General features: G+C 39.1%; 1 protein-coding gene and 1 long non-coding RNA gene across 3 annotated transcripts; both read right to left on the bottom strand.

Annotated features, from left to right (window-relative positions):
- Positions 1-359: 359 nt before the first annotated feature.
- On the bottom strand, positions 360-17,500 carry golm2 (golgi membrane protein 2). 2 transcript variants are annotated; one of them, XM_079605253.1, is made up of 10 exons: positions 16,077-17,492; positions 10,879-10,933; positions 10,600-10,702; positions 10,366-10,456; positions 8,059-8,197; positions 7,887-7,970; positions 7,425-7,727; positions 6,731-6,859; positions 4,739-4,906; positions 360-1,786 (listed from the first exon to the last, which is right to left on the bottom strand). In XM_079605253.1, exons 1-10 carry the CDS (start codon positions 16,401-16,403, stop codon positions 1,710-1,712), a joined length of 1,476 nt encoding a protein of 491 aa, XP_079461379.1. In that variant the 5' UTR covers positions 16,404-17,492; the 3' UTR covers positions 360-1,709. The 2 variants fall into 2 exon arrangements, with proteins under 2 accessions (XP_079461379.1, XP_079461380.1); XM_079605254.1 differs by lacking the exon at positions 4,739-4,906 and having other exon boundaries at positions 16,077-17,500.
- On the bottom strand, positions 2,910-4,121 carry LOC306994615. The gene is made up of 2 exons (XR_013796708.1): positions 3,991-4,121; positions 2,910-2,992 (listed from the first exon to the last, which is right to left on the bottom strand). It is a non-coding gene; the product is annotated as an uncharacterized lncRNA (long non-coding RNA).
- Positions 17,501-17,940: the final 440 nt, after the last annotated feature.

The following is a 17,940-nucleotide window of genomic DNA, read 5'->3' on the forward strand; positions in this document are numbered from 1 at the left end:
ATCAACAAGAAAACGGTTATTAAATAAATAAAAAATAGAACGAGCGCGCGAGGTATGAGATGAGAAGGAAAGGCACGTTCTGGTTGTCATGGCAATATCCTTACGAAGCACTTCGGCAGACTGCCTGAATATTTTTGAATGAAGATAATTTTTAGTTCCATTATACTTCAGATGCCATCACATGATACGAGGGCTTTCCCTATAGATATATACAAATATATGTCTAACAAAAAATAAATAAACGTGGTGAATACAGTATACAAGTAACAACTAAACCGATTAAATCTAATCATTCGAATGAATTCACAAACGTTGTTCCTGAGTTGAGCGAAACACTAAATGACAACAGCCATTAAAACTACAGAAACAATCGTTTATTGTTACAGTAATGTAGTCATTTGTTTGTAAAGCAGCCTGGGATAAATTAATGAAGATTTCTGGGTGCTTTTTTTATGCTACTACTTTCTATACTTTAGTCACAGTGATACACAGTGGTACTTTTTCCAAAACAGGATCAGTTAATTTGAAATATAAAGAATTTTGTTAATCATTATCCTTGGATTGCACTGCACAGCTGTGTAAGAGAGCCCAAACACCCATGTGACGGATCTCAAAAACAATCACAAGCTATAAGACTACATTCAGTATGCCAACCCTACCAAATTTGCTTGATTATGAAACAGTTAGGTATATGATCATTATTTCCATTTGAGAGTTTAGCAATTATACAGCATCCAACATCACATATTCCCCCTCATATGTACTGTACATTTACCAGTAAGAAAGTAAGCAGGCCGACAGCTGTGGTGAGTTTAGTCTGTACGTGGCACTGAGTATTGCTTTTTTTCCATTTTCTTGATGATCTACAGGCTGATTTACAAAGGCTGCCTTTTGCATGCAACAATGTCCTTACAAAACTCAATGTGCACTCTTGAGTACTCCTTCAGAATCAGAAAACAGAGTAGTTGAAAAAAAGAAAGAAAAAAAGATTATTGTCTGGCCAATTAAGAGTCATTTAGTACCAGAGAGAGGTTAAAAGTTGAACAGCAACTTAATTGCATCTTCCCATTGTTTACACTTCCATTTAGCAACAGTTGTCCAAAAAGATAAAGGGAGATTTAGCTTTTTAGCAAAAACAAAAAACTGGTGTTCTAGAAGAGGTCCTTTCCACCTGTAATATCAATATGTTCCACTTTGTGAATCACACAGAGAATAATTATTTCCGTATTATCTATTCACAGTCACGTCCTCCAGTGCCTGGAAAAGGCATTTTATTATCCCACCGGAAAAAAAAAAGAAAAGAAATAAAATTTACAAACAAAAAGACATTTGTACAAAATAATAGTTCCAAAACTTACTTCTGTTAAACATGTGCTACAGATGGGGGCAAAAAAACAAACATGAAAACAATACTCTCAAATCAAGCAAACATGTGCAAGCAAACATTTGCAGAAGATCATGAAATCACTTTGTCGCATTTAAATTGAAAAAAAAAAAAATCTCATCCACAGTCATTGATTTCACAGTCATAAACGCTGAAACTTGTTCGTCTCTGAACACTGAAATAGTTTGAATAGTCTGAATGTCTCCAATTGTAAATGATACCAAAATCACAACTGAAATCCAAAGTTCTTTTTCATCTCTTGGCTACTTCATTGTCAGAAACATCCAAAGCTCAATGTATGGGATTTTTGAGAGACGGGACGGGACTACAGCACATCGATGGCTTGATGTCGCTTTCCGTAATCCACAGCCCTTTCACCTGGAGCTTCCCGGTCTTCATCGTCTGAAAGATACAACAACAAGGATGATTACAATTCAGTGTTTATAAATCACAACAATGGCTGACTAGCTAACTAGCTTAACTTTCATGGAAATATACAAATATATATGAAAATATACCCAATTTACAAAGAAACATTCAAACTAATAATAGTGAAAGCTACTAAAGCCACATACACACTGCAAAGTGTTGGGAGTGACAACCACATTTGAATGAGTGAATCTCGTAAACGATTCTGTGTTCATACAGAATGCAGGAGTTGTTCTGCCAGAAGAGGCAATGTTTGGTGCTTTTAAAAGAAGTTGGTTTCACGCATATTTTACATAAATGCGGTTGTCACTGCCTGGTCGTTTTGGTTTACGAACCATTTTTTACGTCTCTAGTTGGTAATATTTATTTAGTCAAAAATGGCTATGATTAATTTACAGCTGCCAAAACGTTTCTATGGTTATCACTATATCAACTAGGGCTGCATAATACTGAAGAAAGATATGTGATACAAAGATATGTGATACATTAATGCTCTAAGTGTGTAAAATAAATGTAAACTTAAATTTAAAAACGAAAAAATTATTTAACCAATATGTTTCACGACAACTTCTGAAAGTGAACAGCAGTGTTTTACTGTAGCATTTACAAAAATAGGTACTGGTAATGTTAAATCTGAGAAAGTAATTTTAACATCAATGCAAAAACAACAACAACTAGAAACTGGGGTGTCCAAATGGTCAATGTTTCTAGTGTTTTTCTTAATTCATATTTTCCTATCCATACGATTCATTCATTCATTTGTTCTTTAGTAATTTTATCTTTTGAATTTATGGATTCAGATATTCATACTTATATTTATCATATATTCAAGTATTTACTCTTTGTTATTCATTAACACTGATCTTTTATTCTGTTTGATTGATATTCATTAGTATTCTCCAAGAATATGCATGTTGTACTCGCATGTGCATATCCAAGAGATATATCTTAGTTGTGTTTTGTTAAATATTGGACGCATTCCAAGGTGTCAAAATCACACCTCTAACTATTTTAATCTATCTTTGCAACCATAGCAACTGGTCACTCCGACCAAGCTGTTACACCAACTATGACATAATGGATAAGTCTGTTTGACCTTTTCTTATCAAAACAAAAGAGGATGCAAGTTTTCATGAATATATTATTCATTGCTCTTATTTTGTTGTTCTTCTGCTTCTCCTTATATTCTGCAAACATTTTACTTCATTTGGGCCTCTCAATACTCTGATCTTCACAAACATCATGTTACAAGTCAAGTCAAGTCACCTTCATTTATATAGTGCTTTTAACAATATAGATAGTTTCAAAGCAGCTTTACAGTGATAATAGGAAATTAAAGTAACAGAGATTGTTTTGGATTTACAGCAGCAAAGTTATTGTCCAGCTAAAGTTAGCTTTGATTGATTCACTTCCTTTGCAAAGATCATTAGTTATTAACTTGGGGGCCGCTAACAGGACACCGTTCTAACATCCCGCTCATTCGCACAACAACATTGCCTGGTGGCTCGAGAACGCAAACCTTGAAATAGGTTCCAAAATGCAAGCCTTGAAAAAAATGTTGAAAAAAATTAAATAAAAAAAAAAAGTTACTGTGCGCAAACTTCTAAAACGCAAACCTGTGTTTAGTCTATAGGTATGCGCGTTTGAATATATATGTGTGCAGGTGTGTAGTTTTCCCTTTACAAATGGACAACAAATTACTTGTCTGGCCTGAAAAATTTATAATACAGAATTATTTATCGCTTCCGGGTAGCCATATGAACTGGAATTATTTTGTCAGCGTTTAAATTTAAAACTTATTTACATACAATACATATTAATTATTAGATTTTCTGTATTTGCTACTTTTTTAATATTTTGTTTAAATTATATTTATATATTTATATTAATAAATAATTATATTTATAATTCCTTATTCAAATTTGATCTCTGACATCATTCATTTCTTGTCTGCCTTGATCTCACTACACCTGAAACCCCTGTATTGCGTCCCTCGCGTGACTAGCTTACTTCACCAGTTTGCTATGAGAGCATCACGATTGCTTGTTAATTGTCTTTCCTACATTATCAGTGTACACACTTGTGCACGCACACGCACACAAATGCCCAGTTTATTCTCTGCAACCTGTTTTGACCTGAAACAGACTTTTCGCCAGTATTACATTTTCTGTTATCACAAAAACACTGGCTATGTTGAAATATCACGCAGCCATAATATCAACGATGGCAGACAGACAGGATTTACAGAATTAATTCTTGCACGTACATGCAGTTGTCAATCCCTAAACTTTGCATTGTGAACATGGCGTATGAGATGTAGGGTTTACAATTGTCACAAGTGTTAAGCGATACAGGAAGCCGATGAAAAATTGGCAAGATGAAATAAGATAGCAAAGTCTACAGTTAAAGGGATGGTTTAGGTGTTTGGCTCGAGGTCATGGTGCTAAGGAGCCTAGATTGAAATTACTCCGAACCATCCCTTTAACAGTGATTTCACAGTAGCCCATTTAAAACCCCAAGCCCTAGTGAAAAGGATTCAACACAGCATTATGGCTTTCACATGCACTGACAACACAATAACTCTACACACTAGCACGCTGATTAGTAAAGACAATGACTGGAAGAGCCGAATGAGGCATGCTGGGAGAGAAGGTTCAGTCTCATAACCACATGGTCCAGAAAGGTTAAAGATCTCACACCCATATCTTTCTCTCTCATCCACACATGCTTTCAGCACACTGAGGTGAGGGCTTCGCCTGTGATTGACGCCTTCCACAAGCATTAGGCCAAATGAACTGACAGTACTTCAGTATGCTGTGAGCCCATGATGACTGAACCAGCAGCTTAATATAGCAGAACAGCACCAGCACAAGGGAGGGGGAGAGGAGATGGAATAGCAAAGCAGTCGCAATCCCCCTGGCTCACCTTGGACGTCTTCCTCCCCACCATCACCATCCTCTTCCTCATTGTAGGCCAGCTCGGCCTGCTTGTCCGCCTCATACTCACCTACGTTGCCATCATCCCCGTTATAGTCCGCTAGCTTATTGCCGTGTTGCGGATCTACAGGGGACTCATTTTCATCAAAGAAACGGCCTGCAGGGGCAGAGATGGGCCCCATCAGGAAAGAGAGAAAGAAAGAAAAGAGGGACAAAAAGGAACAAGCAAAATTTGAAAGAGGTAAAAGACAGAAAGAAGGGCATTAAAGGAAAAGGAAAAGAAAGTACAGAAAAGGCAAACAGATCAGAAGCATATTTAAGACAACAAAGAGCAAAGAGAGGACAATGAGACTACACTGAAAGTAATGAGGTTAAAATAAAAAGTTCAAAAAAAGGTATATGCCATATTTTAGTTCCAAAGGAAATAAAATCTCAGAGGACAAGTGAGGAATGGAGCTGGTGGTAGAGGACTTTACACAGAAAAAAGGAAGGCTGGGTGGGATGGGGTACATGGTGGTGTGGAGGAGTTTAGCAGAGGGAGCAAAGTCAGGCAGCGCAGTTATCAGCAGAGAACCCAGTCTACTACCTTCTCTGTCTATTTACAGACACAAACATTACTGCTTTGGCTTTAAGCTTGCTGCTTGCCCAGATAGCCCAAATAGTCATTTTATAAAGGCAAAAGTATTCTACTTCGAGAAAAAGACGATAAAGAGATTTTTTTTTGTGCCCTGTAATTTAATCCTTACTGCCTGCATAGTAAGTACGTTTGTGAGTGTATGTCAGGTATTGACAAATGCCAAAAATGCAGAAGTGTGTATAGCTTTACGATCTGCATTTCACACATATACCTCAAAGAGATTGATTTAAGGCTGTGAACTGGCTTGAATGGTGCCAGCTTTTGCTGCATCAAACCTCAGTGAAAGTCTTAAGAGATACAGGTGAAACCCGGAAAATTTGAATATCGTGCTAAAGTTAATTTATTTTAGTAATTCATTTATTAATTAATTCTGATGATTATGGCTTACAGCTTATGAAACCCCCAAATTCAAAATTAGAGTATTGTGAAAAGGTTTTCATAGCTGTAATAATCAAAATTATAACAAATAAAGGCTTGAAATATCTCACTTTGGATGTAATAAGTCTACATAATATATTAGTTTCACCTTTTAAGTTGAATTACTGAAATAAATGAACTTTTGCACGATATTCAAATTTTTCGAGTTTACCTGTAGTTATTTTAAAAATTAAAATCACTTACTCACCCTTATGTTATTTTTAAACCATATTCATTTATCTTACGAGGAACACAAAAGATTGACAGTATGAATTACAATCTACTTCTGTGGTTGGTAATTCATCAGCAACTTGGACATTCTTTTTTGTGTTCTAGGCAACAATGCTTAAAATCAGGTTTTGAATGACAATTTATGTGTGATATATTCTTTTAAGATGGGAGAGACTATAGACATTAAGGTAACCCATTGAAACTTTATGGAAACCACCAAACGATAACATACATGAAAGTGAAGACTGAGGTTCAGAGAATCTGGGAATATCAGTATCCGGTTGTTAAGTCTGAAGTGTAGGTCGAAATTCTCTATCAGATGCCAATGGTGCCAAATTACACTCACGCTGTGCTGTTGTACTACCAAAAAATCCTGATCCTACCTTTATCTCCATACCGAAATTTCAAATGGCCAGACAGTGATTCATCTTTCCTGAATTGTTAAATGAATGGAGTCCGGGACGCTATGAGCCCGGAGTTTTTACAAAGAACGTAGCTTAAATGTGTGCTGTAAATGAACAGAGCACGTAAAAAGCTGTTGAGACTCAGTATCCTCACTTTAAAGAGAGTGGAGAGTTGTACCCGATACAGTATTTGATACATCATGATGTAACAAGAGGATAGCTGACGATTTGTCTTGTCATCTTCAGAAACAGCCACAGCCCCATCCCCACCCCTGTACTGATTAATACTCACTCTGACGGTGACGCGGGGGGTCAGCGTGTACAGGTTCTCTGCCATTGTGCAGGTCAATGGGTTTGGGAAGAACCTGAGCCGGGTTAGGAGGAGGAGGAAGTCCAACTCCCTCTGCCTTCAAGCCTTCAGCTAATAAAAAAAGGACAGGAGGACTCGACATTAAAGAGCTACATTACTGTAAGTTGAGAGATGTGTTATATGACAGCATGCCTCTAATCTCCATTATTTCCTGGTGAAAAACAGTAAAAGTAAAAACAAACTTCAATAATGACATGAAAAAAAAAACGAAAAAAAAAAACAGGACAACTTCTCCCCAACAGAGGAAAAAAAGAGGCCCAAAAGATACACACAAGAATCGCTACTACTAACAAAAAACAATTAAACATGGCTTCCCCAGTAAGGAAAAATCAGGGGCCATACACAAATACAAGAACAAAACTATGTTTGCATTGCCTGAAGGAAATAACAGCGTTTTGATAGTTAAAAAAAAAAAAAATTCATCCAGAAATGGAGAAATATGGACTAATGTCCACATCTAATATTAAAGACAACATTGTTTTTTGTGCCCTGTAATTTAATCCTTACTGCCTGCATAGTAAGTATGTGTGTGAGTGTATGTTTGGGTCCTGCATCACATTTGTAACAACCAACAATTGAAAAGTGTTATAAGCACTAATAAAACATGACCTCTAACCTCCCAGCTGTCTGCGCTGCTCCCCAAACTCATCTGCCTTTATGCCTGCCTTATTATCCTCGTCAAACAGCATGGGTTTGTCAGCCACTGCTTTTGGAACCTGCTGCAGCACAGGGACGTCGTGGTTCCCCAAATGCAGGTTTTCATCATTGGGTATGTCTGGTCGGTCCAGAGGTTGCCCATGGGCCAAATCATACCCTGGTCTGGCTCCAGCTCCAAACCCAGCCTTCTCCTCCTCCAGCAGTGCCGCAGCCTCCGCCGGCTCCATGTGTTTCTGCGGCGTGATGGCTGGCTTCTTTAAGGCTGGAGAAACATTAAATGTATCTCTGAATGAAGTAACTGACATGCACCCTTATTTTAAGCATGCTGTAGAGTTTATTTACTCTGTTACTCATTAGCACTGAACAAAGATGACTTGTTGGTTCAATGAAATCTTCTAAAAATGTACTTTGGGATACTTACCAAACTGTCCGTCTTCTATCTTGCCCACTTCACTGTCCTCAATGCCAGGCATGCCAGCATCGCTACCAGGTTTAACCAGATCATCTTGAGTGAATGTGGTAGAAAAAAGCAAGAGACGTCAAAAGGTTTTTTTCCCAACCAAAATGTATATGCTCATTATTTTTCCTACTACCTTTAGGAACTGGGCCATCATTTCGCTGTGCAGCCACTGTGTGGCGCTCTGCAGTGTCCTCTTTTCTTTTGTTGGACTGATCAAGATCCACCTCCACCTGCCGATCCCCTGCATCTGCTTTACGATTAACTAATAAACTCTGAAATGCAAGGTTTTTTTTGTTTTGATGAAGTTTGTGAGTTAAAGGGATAGTTCCCCAAAAATTTTTTATAACCTCATGATTTACTCACCCTCAAGCCATCCTAGGTGTATATGACATTCTTCTTTCAGACGAATACAATACGGAGTTATATATATCTTTTTTTAATAATGGTAAATGGACTGCATTTATATAGCGCTTTCACAAACCCAATGGCCTCCAAAGCGCTTTACATGTTGCCTCACATTCACCCATTCATACACCGATGGCGGTGTCAGCCATACAAGGCGCCATCCAGCTCGTCGAGAGCAGCTGGGGTTAGGTGTCTTGCTCATGGACACCTCGACACTTGGTTAGGTGGAACCGGGGATTGAACCACCAACCTTTCGGTTTGTAGACAACCTACATGAACCACTGAACCACTGCCGCCCCCATATAATGGCAGTGAATGGCCAGTTTCTGTTAAAAGTACATAAAAGCGCATCCATCCATGATAAAAGTGCTCCACACGGCTCTGGGGGGTTAATAAAGGCCTTCTGAAGCGATGCGTTCATGTAAGAAAAATATCCATATTTTTACGCTACTCCTACATCCCACAGCTACATCATATATGCCAGCAGCCATATCACCCTGGAACCCAAGACTGGTTACCCACTGAAGCTAAGCAGGGCTGAGTCTGGTTAGTACCTGGATGGGAGACCTTCTGGGAAATCCCATAGACAGTATATAAGATGGACACAGCGACCCCATAGATTTCAACGGAGAAAAGTGAAGCTCATTTGAAGCACTCACTTCCTGATCGCCAGGCGAACTGCGCAGACTCAAACTGAGCTTGACGACGTAGATGTGATGTGGGTTTTCTAGTAGCTGTGCCGAGGGAAATCTGAATCATTCCCTTCCGAATCTCGCAGAGACGGAGAGCGTGATTATTAGTTGTCAATGAGCTAGCAGCAGGAGCAACTTTATGAATCTCTATGGGCTTCTCCCTTGACTTTATGCCTCCACGTCCCCCCGATTGCTTGCGAGCTTCTCCGCCGGTCTATACGGTAATCTCTCTACAGTGCGACAGAGAGTCGCGTGGGTATGACGCAATCGTTAGCCTATTTTTTACAAAAACGGCTTCTACGAAGTCATAACGTAAGATACAAAGTAATGGAGCCTTTTATTCATTGTCGTGTTTCTTTAGAAATAAATAATGGACAAATGGAGTCTTTGGACGCTTCAGATGTAAAGTTATTCGCTGTCAAAGTGACGCAAAAATGAATGGGAGTCAATGGAATGCTAACAGCAGGTGAAGTTCTGCTACAATGGCGGCTCCCGCGGAGGCTTCAGTTTCCGGCGGATGGATTACCCCCTTGGGAAATCCAGGTTGCTGCTGGAAGAGGTGTTAGTGAGGCCAGCAGGGGGCGCTAACCCTGTGGTCTGTGTGGGTCCTAACGCCCCAGTGTAGTGATGGGGACACTATACTGCCAAAGAGCGCCGTCCTTCGGATGAGACGTTAAACCGAGGTCCTGACTCTCTGTGGTCACAAAAAAATCCCAGGATGTCTTTCGAAAGAGTAGGGATGTAACCCCAGCATCCTGGCCAAATTTGCCCAGTGGCCTCTGTCCATCATGGCCTCCTAATGATCCCCATATATATATATATAATTGGCTTCATCACTCTGTCTCCTCTCCACCAGTAAGCTGGTGTGTGGTGGGCATTCTGGCGGAATATGGCTGCAGTCGCATCATCCAAGTGGATGCTGCACATTGGTGGTGGTTGAGGAGATCCCCCCCCCTTCTATGTAAAGCATTTTGAATGTCGAGAAAAGCGCTATATAAATGTAATGAATTATTATTATTAATTATACATCGTCAAGTGTTACTCTTTTGGCGTAAGTCGACTTGCGTAGGCCGTCTGCCGAAAGCTAGTTATTTTAGTCGATAAAGTTTTAAATATGGATATTTGTCTTACACAAACACATTGCTTTGCTTCAGAAGGCCTTTATTAGAGTCATTATAAGAGCCAGGACATTTTTTAACATAACTCCGATTGTATTCGTCTGAAAGAATAATGTCAAATACAGTACACCTAGGATGGCTTGAGGGTGAGTAAATCATGGGGTAATTTTCATTTGTGGGTGAACTAACCCAGAGTTTACACTATTCAAATCATACACAGCATACCTGTCTGAGTTTTGCTGCCTCTTCTTCCACTCTTTTCTTGCTCTCCTCATATTCTGCCTTCAGCTCTGTGATTTGTCTGCCACACTGCAAGCTGCAATACATGTTTCATTTATATTATACATGATCAACTAGTCGAACATCTTAACCATTATTACCAAATGTAGGAATAGAAGTGCACAGAAAACAAGACTCCTTCTTCTGGGTCAGGGAAAGCCCACCAGTGCTTGTATTCACCTCTCATATTCCAGCTTCTTCTCCAGATTGGTGCTGTTTTTCCGCACTTCCCTCAGCTGGTCTTCCTGTCGGATGATCTCCTGTCTCAACTCTTTGACCTGTTCTGTAAATGTACACGCAAACATGACTACATGCCCCAAATCAGCAGTCAAACACACCACAATCTAAAAAAAAAATCAGCCAACAGAATACCATGATTGGTTTACACCCACAACAATCCTATTTCATTGACAAAGATGCGATGCTGGGAAATAGCACCCTCTTGTGTGCGCTTCTTACCCTTCAGTCTGTGAATCTCAGACATCTGGGCGCTGACATCACTCTGCAGCTTATTCTGAAAAACACAAAAATTGAGTGAAGACAGGAATAGAGTAATATACAAAACATACTTTAAGAATATATGATGACCCATGTCATATGACAGGTTAAGGGCTTATCCTGGAAAAAAATTATAATAATTTGGTATCATAGATTTTCACTTTTCCCCCAATTTCCATGCTTAACTTCAACTACCCAAATTTGAGTGCTATGGATCAATGTTTGATTATAATATACTATGGATATTATAATCAAACATTGATCTATAGCACTCAAATTTGTGTTTCAAACTCACATTTGTAGCTATGGTTGCTAAATCTAAACTTTACACTACCATTCAAAAGTTTTGGGTCAGTAAGATTTTCTTTTAATGATTTTGAAAGTCTATTATGCTCATCAAGGCTGAATTTATTGTACAGTAGAAACAGTAATATTATGAAATATTATCTTTTTCCTGTAGTTAAATGTCCTATATTATATTTTAAAGTGTAGTGTAATTTATTCCTGTGAAAGCTGTGATGGTAAAGCAGAATTCACACGATCCTCCAGAAATCATTCTAATAAACTGATTTGGTGCAACAAGAAACATTTCTTATTATTATAAATGTTGAAGGAGGAAAACTATTCCTGCTTAAAAAGAAAGTTCACCCAACAATGAACATTTTGTCATCACTTACCCTCATGTTGTTCCAAAACTGTACAAGTTTCTTTCTTCTGTTGAACACAAAATAAGATATTTTAAAGACAGTTGGTAACCAGACAGTTGATGGTAGCCATTGACTTCCATAATATTTGTTTTTTTCCTACTATGCAAGTAAATTCCTAGTCAACTGCTTGACTACCAACATTCTTTAAAACATCTTATTTTGTGTTCAAAAGAAGAAAGAAACTCATACAGGTTTGGAACAACTTGAGGGTCAGTAAACGATGGGTGGAGACACATTTTCAGGATTCTTTGATGAATAGAAATCTCAAAAGTACATAGAAATATTTTAGTGTCAATTTATTGTGCCATTGCTGAATAAAAGTATTAACTTCAATCAATCAATCAACAAATATATAACATTTTATTCCCCCCAGACTGAAGAACACCATTATATCTGACTTCATTAATAACTTCCTTCTTTTGAGATCAGTCTCTGCATTTAGAAATCAAACCGCCCTCTGGACAAAAACTCATCATGTGGAACCCATGAGAAACTGTGTGAAACTGCCAACAATACCACACATTCTTTATCATAACCTGTTTTATCACCCAAACAGTATTGTTGTCCAAATCCTTTTCACTGAGCCACAGTAAGAGAATTCAATCTCCAGAGCTTTACTGCTGTAAGTGAGGCGGCTGTGATTTTGCGATGGGATTTGAGAGAGGGAAGCTCAGATGGAACTGTGATCCAGATGACAAATTCACTGAGGGGGACGTGGAGTGGACATAGAGCTTGAGTTTGCTTAGAGCAGAGCAGAGCCCCGTCTCAAATCAGAAGATCATAGTCAGCACAGCAAATTAAGCCGCAAGGGCAGCGGACATAAGGACTGAGCAACGTGCAATTAAAGAGTGCGATAAGCTTCGACCTACTGCTACTGGCAGACCAGCAGAAAGAAAGACCGCAAAATAGCAGTCTGCTGCAGCGGCACTGTGTACTCACTAACACTGCTGAAGGGTCAGCTGAATGCCTATGCATGCTTATCCTATAGATTTTATACTGGTGCTTCATCTAATCAATATCAATTTGTTAAATGTGAGGGAGCCAACTTCAACAGCTAAGAGCTTCTATTGTGTTTGTTTCAAACCCATGACTCCATCTATTACTCTTTTACACCCAACGAGGAAACAGGGGCTTTGAGACACTTCTTGCAGTGACTCTCGGACACAATGGAGCAAATGAGGTCAATAATATCTGAAGAACACTTTGAAATCATTCCCATTCATCTCAGTGGCAGTTGCTGGATTGGTATCTACCAACCGTAAGCTAATGGCAAAAGCCAGACCTTGAGTCCTTAAATGGACCCCTAATGAAAAACTAAACGGTGATTTGATTTCACTATTGGGTTGATCAGTCGCCAGATTTTAAGTAGAAAAAAAGCAATACATATTGTGTTTAGTTGACAGTTCAGAATCATTGGAGAATCTCTATTTTAAACAAAAAATAGTGATTCTCAATTTGTCCAGAATCGTGCAACTACTGTATTCAGACCATTTTTATTCCCAAGCTACATATGAATTCACAATGTATACATTTCACTAGTGCTCAATTTATTTGGAAATTCTGGCTTGTCCCTTGCTTGCTGCCTTGGCGTCACTGCAGTGGCCATACAGGTTTGCACATCCAAGCAACTGCCACTGAGACAAATGCCAATGCTAAAGCATAGCTTCCTCTCTGGACAGACCACATAACACAAGTGAACAAGGAATAACAATAGAATGGGTGTGTCTGTGTGTGCAGATTGGCACATTGGTTCTCCACCTTTGATAAACAGAATAGGAAACCGGATGACAGACAGCGTTAGCATTCGCAGTAAGGAACAGATCCTATTCTTAATCCCATGACAATGACACAGTGAAAAGGTGTCACATTAGACTCTTTGGGTGCAAGTATGTGTGTTGCCATGATCAGCTGAGGAAAATAGATTTAGTTGATCAAAATGAGTAGAATAAATTGACAGCTATTGAGCAGCTTTATTAAGTCAATCCACTAGCTGAATTCAGTTACTGGTTTTGTTCATGTGTAAGCCTAACATGTAATCTTGTTACTTGAAATTGTATATAATAGAATAATAAAAATATATAAATTATAATAATTATTACAATATAAACCCATTTGATTCACTTTTTTATGCTGTGAAAACTAATATTTATATAATATCTACATTTGAATATAATATAATAATCTGGTCTGATTAAATGCACAACACAAGCCTTCATTTAGGAAGACCTTTGTCTACTTTATAACAGCGATTTTTCTATTATTTACTCCCTGTCAAAACCTGACTGCCCTTCTCCTAGTCCCTCCCACCACACCAGAGAAGGAGACACAATATTGCATAGCCTATTTGATGCAATTTCTTTAAGCGCTTAACTTTCGCCAAAATGTAATTTTAAATTTTAAACAGCACAATTATTGGGGTTATCTCAAATAATTGCGACTAGATAGAATAACCATGATCATACGATTAATCAATAATCGTGACAGGCCTAGAAAAAGGTTACAAAAATTAATTTACATTTTCACATTCATTCGCAAGTACTGCAGTAAGCAAAGACTGTGAAAGGGTAATAATCTGTAAAGGGGCCTGTGTGAGCAATACGACCAAACATTTGCTGCAGCACGGAATCAATCTATGAAGGTACAGGGCATCCAAATGCACACGGAATATCAATGCTCAAATGTCCCTTTCCCCTTTCCAGGTAGACAAAACCAAAGCAGAAATGTGTCTAGATCGAACTTCTGCAACAGTGGCATCTTCCGCATCCTCTCCTTTCACAATAACCAGGACGATCAGTCAATTTGGTGTAAACCATAGGGTGAAAATGAATATGGAATAAGGAATAAGATTGCTGTATAGGGCATTAGGCCTAAACGCAATGCAATTTAAATGAATACATATTCTCCCTAAATGTTATCAAGAAAATAATCAATCATGAATAGTTATTGCCTTCTAGCCCTAGTAATGATAGTCTCCCAACAGTTCTGTTGTTGATATAATATCCAGAAGAAGAGATAGAGGACTGTGTGGGAAGAGCCTGAGATGTGAAGCCACAGATGGGCCCTGACCATGAGCTCTCAGCTGTGTCACACAACCACAGGGAAGCCTAAGGCTTGAATCCATAAAGAGCAGCATGCTCTCTGTGCTGTCAGCTCACATTTTTACTATATTGATTTTAATGGTGAGGGGGATATTTATTTACATATAAAATGTTCAGCATTTACATTTTTCATGATTTTAAGATACATTTAATTTCCCTTTACAATTCAAAAAGCTGTGTGACAGAATCATTTATGAACATTGGAAGCCTGTATATATTCTTATTTCATTGACAGTATAACAGCACAGCAAAAGTCAGTGCGTCCACCATCACCGTCAGTCACGCAACCTGCTGACTGAACACGTCCCACAAAGGGAAAAGTGCATCATCTGCAGACACAACTAGTAGAACAGGTACAAAGAAACAGGAAAAAAAACTAGTAATACTACTTCCAGTAATATTGCATGTTCTTGTGAAATACACAATCACCTATAAAGCTCCTCTGTTTGCATTTACTAAGTTAACTTGCTTAGCAAAGGTCTAAGCAAACAGACATACATGATGTGCATTGATCATAATAGAGACTGCCATGGTTACCATCTATCCATGGAGGAGATAACACATAAAACATTATTTTAGAACATCTTGAACACATGATGTAATAAGCATTGCACTGGATACAGTGGTCGACTGATAATCATAATGACATTGGCTCAACTTATAGTCCACACTTCGTGCATTTGCTAAACGAACCCGTTATGCAATATTTATTCAATGAACTAAAAAATATTTTGAAAGATTGTGGATTATACATTGGTTAATTGGCTAAGATGACGAAAACCTCAAAATGGCCAAATACAAAATGGCAAAAAAACCTATTGACCTGGATGATAAATTTCCCAATCACTATTATACACTGTAATAATCAAAATGAAAGTTTTAAATTAAAATGATTGGGCTAGGCTGACTGAGATAAGCAAGGCACCTAACCCCAATCGTTCCCCGGGTGCCACAGCAAAAATGTCTGCCCACTGCTCTGGATGTGCGTGTCCACTGTCCACAGTTTGCAGTGTGTGTGTGTGTGTGTGTGTGTGTGTGTGTAGAGAGGACAAATTCTGAGTATGGGTTACCATACTTAACCTTCACATGTCAATTAAGACATAGGCTACTTAAAAAGTGTGACTAGACTAGGCTTTTATACTGGGGTTGGCTGAGAGTTTGGGTGGTATGTTTCTGGTCTGTAAAGTTTTCAAACCCCTGATCCACATCAGTTTTGTCAGAAGTATTCAGGCAAAACAGTTCAATCATTTGAAGGGATAAATAGTCACAGACAAAAACAAATAATACAGCTATATTTACAGCACACCAGTGATGTATGTAAAGCACCCCCTCGTGTTGATTTTTTTTCACCCACCTTTTCATCGGTGCATGATTTGACCAGCGTATCCCTGGCCTGCAGTTTGCTCTCCAGCACGGTGTAGTCACCGTCCTTCTGGTCGATCTGTTTCCGGTGCGTGTCCACCTGCATCATCAACTCGGAGTTTCTCTTCTCCAGGCGGGAGCGCGCCGCGTCCGTGCGCTTCACCTGCGTCTGCACCTCGGCCAGCTCGTCCAGCAGCCGCCCGTGCTTAGTGGACACGCTCCAGTAGTTAAACGACAAAATGACGATAATCACCAATAATACGATCAGGATGAAGGAAGGGAGGCGACCTCCACGTCGATTCGCACTGAAGCCGATCATCGTAATCGAACAGGCGCACAGATTACGACCTCTGGGTTTGTGTAGCGCCGTAGGTTAAAATACGAGTGATGTGGTCACTGCTCTGTCAAGTTATCTAAAAAGAGATGTTCTTCCCCATTCGGCTTACAGCAACCTTGAGTTGTCCTGAAGTTGGTGACACAACTTCTTTGACGATTCCTCCGTGTCCCTTCCGCACAGTTGGCGACTTCTCGCTTTTCCTTGTTTGCATTCATGCAACGCCACTGTCAGTAGATCAAACACATCAACACACACAGGCGACGTGGCCTATGAGAACTGATGCGAGCTAACGGCACACAGCCATCAGCTTTCCGTCTTCCGCCTGACCCTATAGCGCTTAATAACGCATTTTATTTGGTTACGGTCATCTCTGCAGATCTGCCGTCATGCTCGTGCGATAAATACACTTCTGGACTTACCGTTCAGTTGTGTGTTAGCTATAACCTCGCTAAAGTAGCATGCGTGGATATGGTGGAGCAACAGCCGTGTGCTACATTCAGTTCAACAACACGATACCGATGTCTCCTGAACACACAGCAACAAACACACAAAGCCAACCCGAATGTGGGCAAGAAAATAAGTCTATTACCATTAGCAACGAAACACTAACAGGCTATTAGAACGTTAGCATTACATCTGACACCCCCAGCAAGGCCAAATATACATACACGCGCACCATACGCACCTGATATAAAACAACAAGATTAACAAACTGAAAATATGCGTTTAACACGTCTTTAAATGTAATGCCACGCAGGTTAGACTATGATGCAGCGCTAGCTTTAGAGTTCGCTAGTATCGTTACTGTAACTCAACTCCAGCCTTCCTCCTTTCTTCTCGGTCCTGCAAAATGCATGCGCAAACTATTTGTATGTTTATATATAAGTAAACGCGTCAGCAAAAGGTACTATTTCGTAATCGTGTCGTTATCATCTAACTGCCACGTTAAACGTCTTGATAAAAAAAAAAAGACCAAAATAATGTCGTCCTAAGTGTAAGGTGTACAGAGGAACGTGATTGACAGTCACAACAACCAATCCGTGAATACAACCATATGCATTAGGCGTATCCGATTGGCTGAGGGCGTACCTGCTTCTGTCATAAAAATTTTATTGGACGCTCAAATAATAAGAGAAGGTGGGGTATATGGTACTAGAATGAACATTCTTATTAGCCAAAACGTCGCATTTATGCAAGTCTTACCTATTCCGGGGCGTTGCACATCATCATGATGTCTTTAAAAAATGTTTAATAATAATGCACGCCTGAGGTTGATTTGAATATATAAGCCAATAGACACAATAAAGTGCAATCCGAGGTATAGAGGCAATTTAGTGATTTATAAATTGGCACATAATTTCCTTGTATACTTGACATTTAAGATCCACAGTAAATCAGATCTGCAGATTATTTAAACAAGTAGTTGCTGATATAGTGTAACAAATAATCAGCCTCCCTGTAGTTTACCAAAGGCCCTTAGAATGGATTAGGAATCTAAAGAAAACTTTGAGCACAGCAA

The sequence above is a fragment of the Phoxinus phoxinus genome, assembly GCF_949152265.1.
Source record: "Phoxinus phoxinus genome assembly, chromosome: 2".
Taxonomy (NCBI): domain Eukaryota; kingdom Metazoa; phylum Chordata; class Actinopteri; order Cypriniformes; family Leuciscidae; genus Phoxinus; species Phoxinus phoxinus.

What these genes read in the sequence shown, in the direction of transcription:
- golm2 (XM_079605253.1), bottom strand. Translation starts at nt 16,403, where the DNA reads ATGATCGGCTTCAGTGCGAATCGACGTGGAGGTCGCCTCCCTTCCTTC. An exon ending in AATCATGCACCGATGAAAAG is followed by an intron (nt 10,934 to 16,076) that starts GTGGGTGAAAAA and finishes TGTGTTTTTCAG; the next exon opens with AATAAGCTGCAGAGTGATGT. An exon ending in TGGGGAGGAAGACGTCCAAG is followed by an intron (nt 1,787 to 4,738) that starts GTGAGCCAGGGG and finishes TGTATCTTTCAG; the next exon opens with ACGATGAAGACCGGGAAGCT.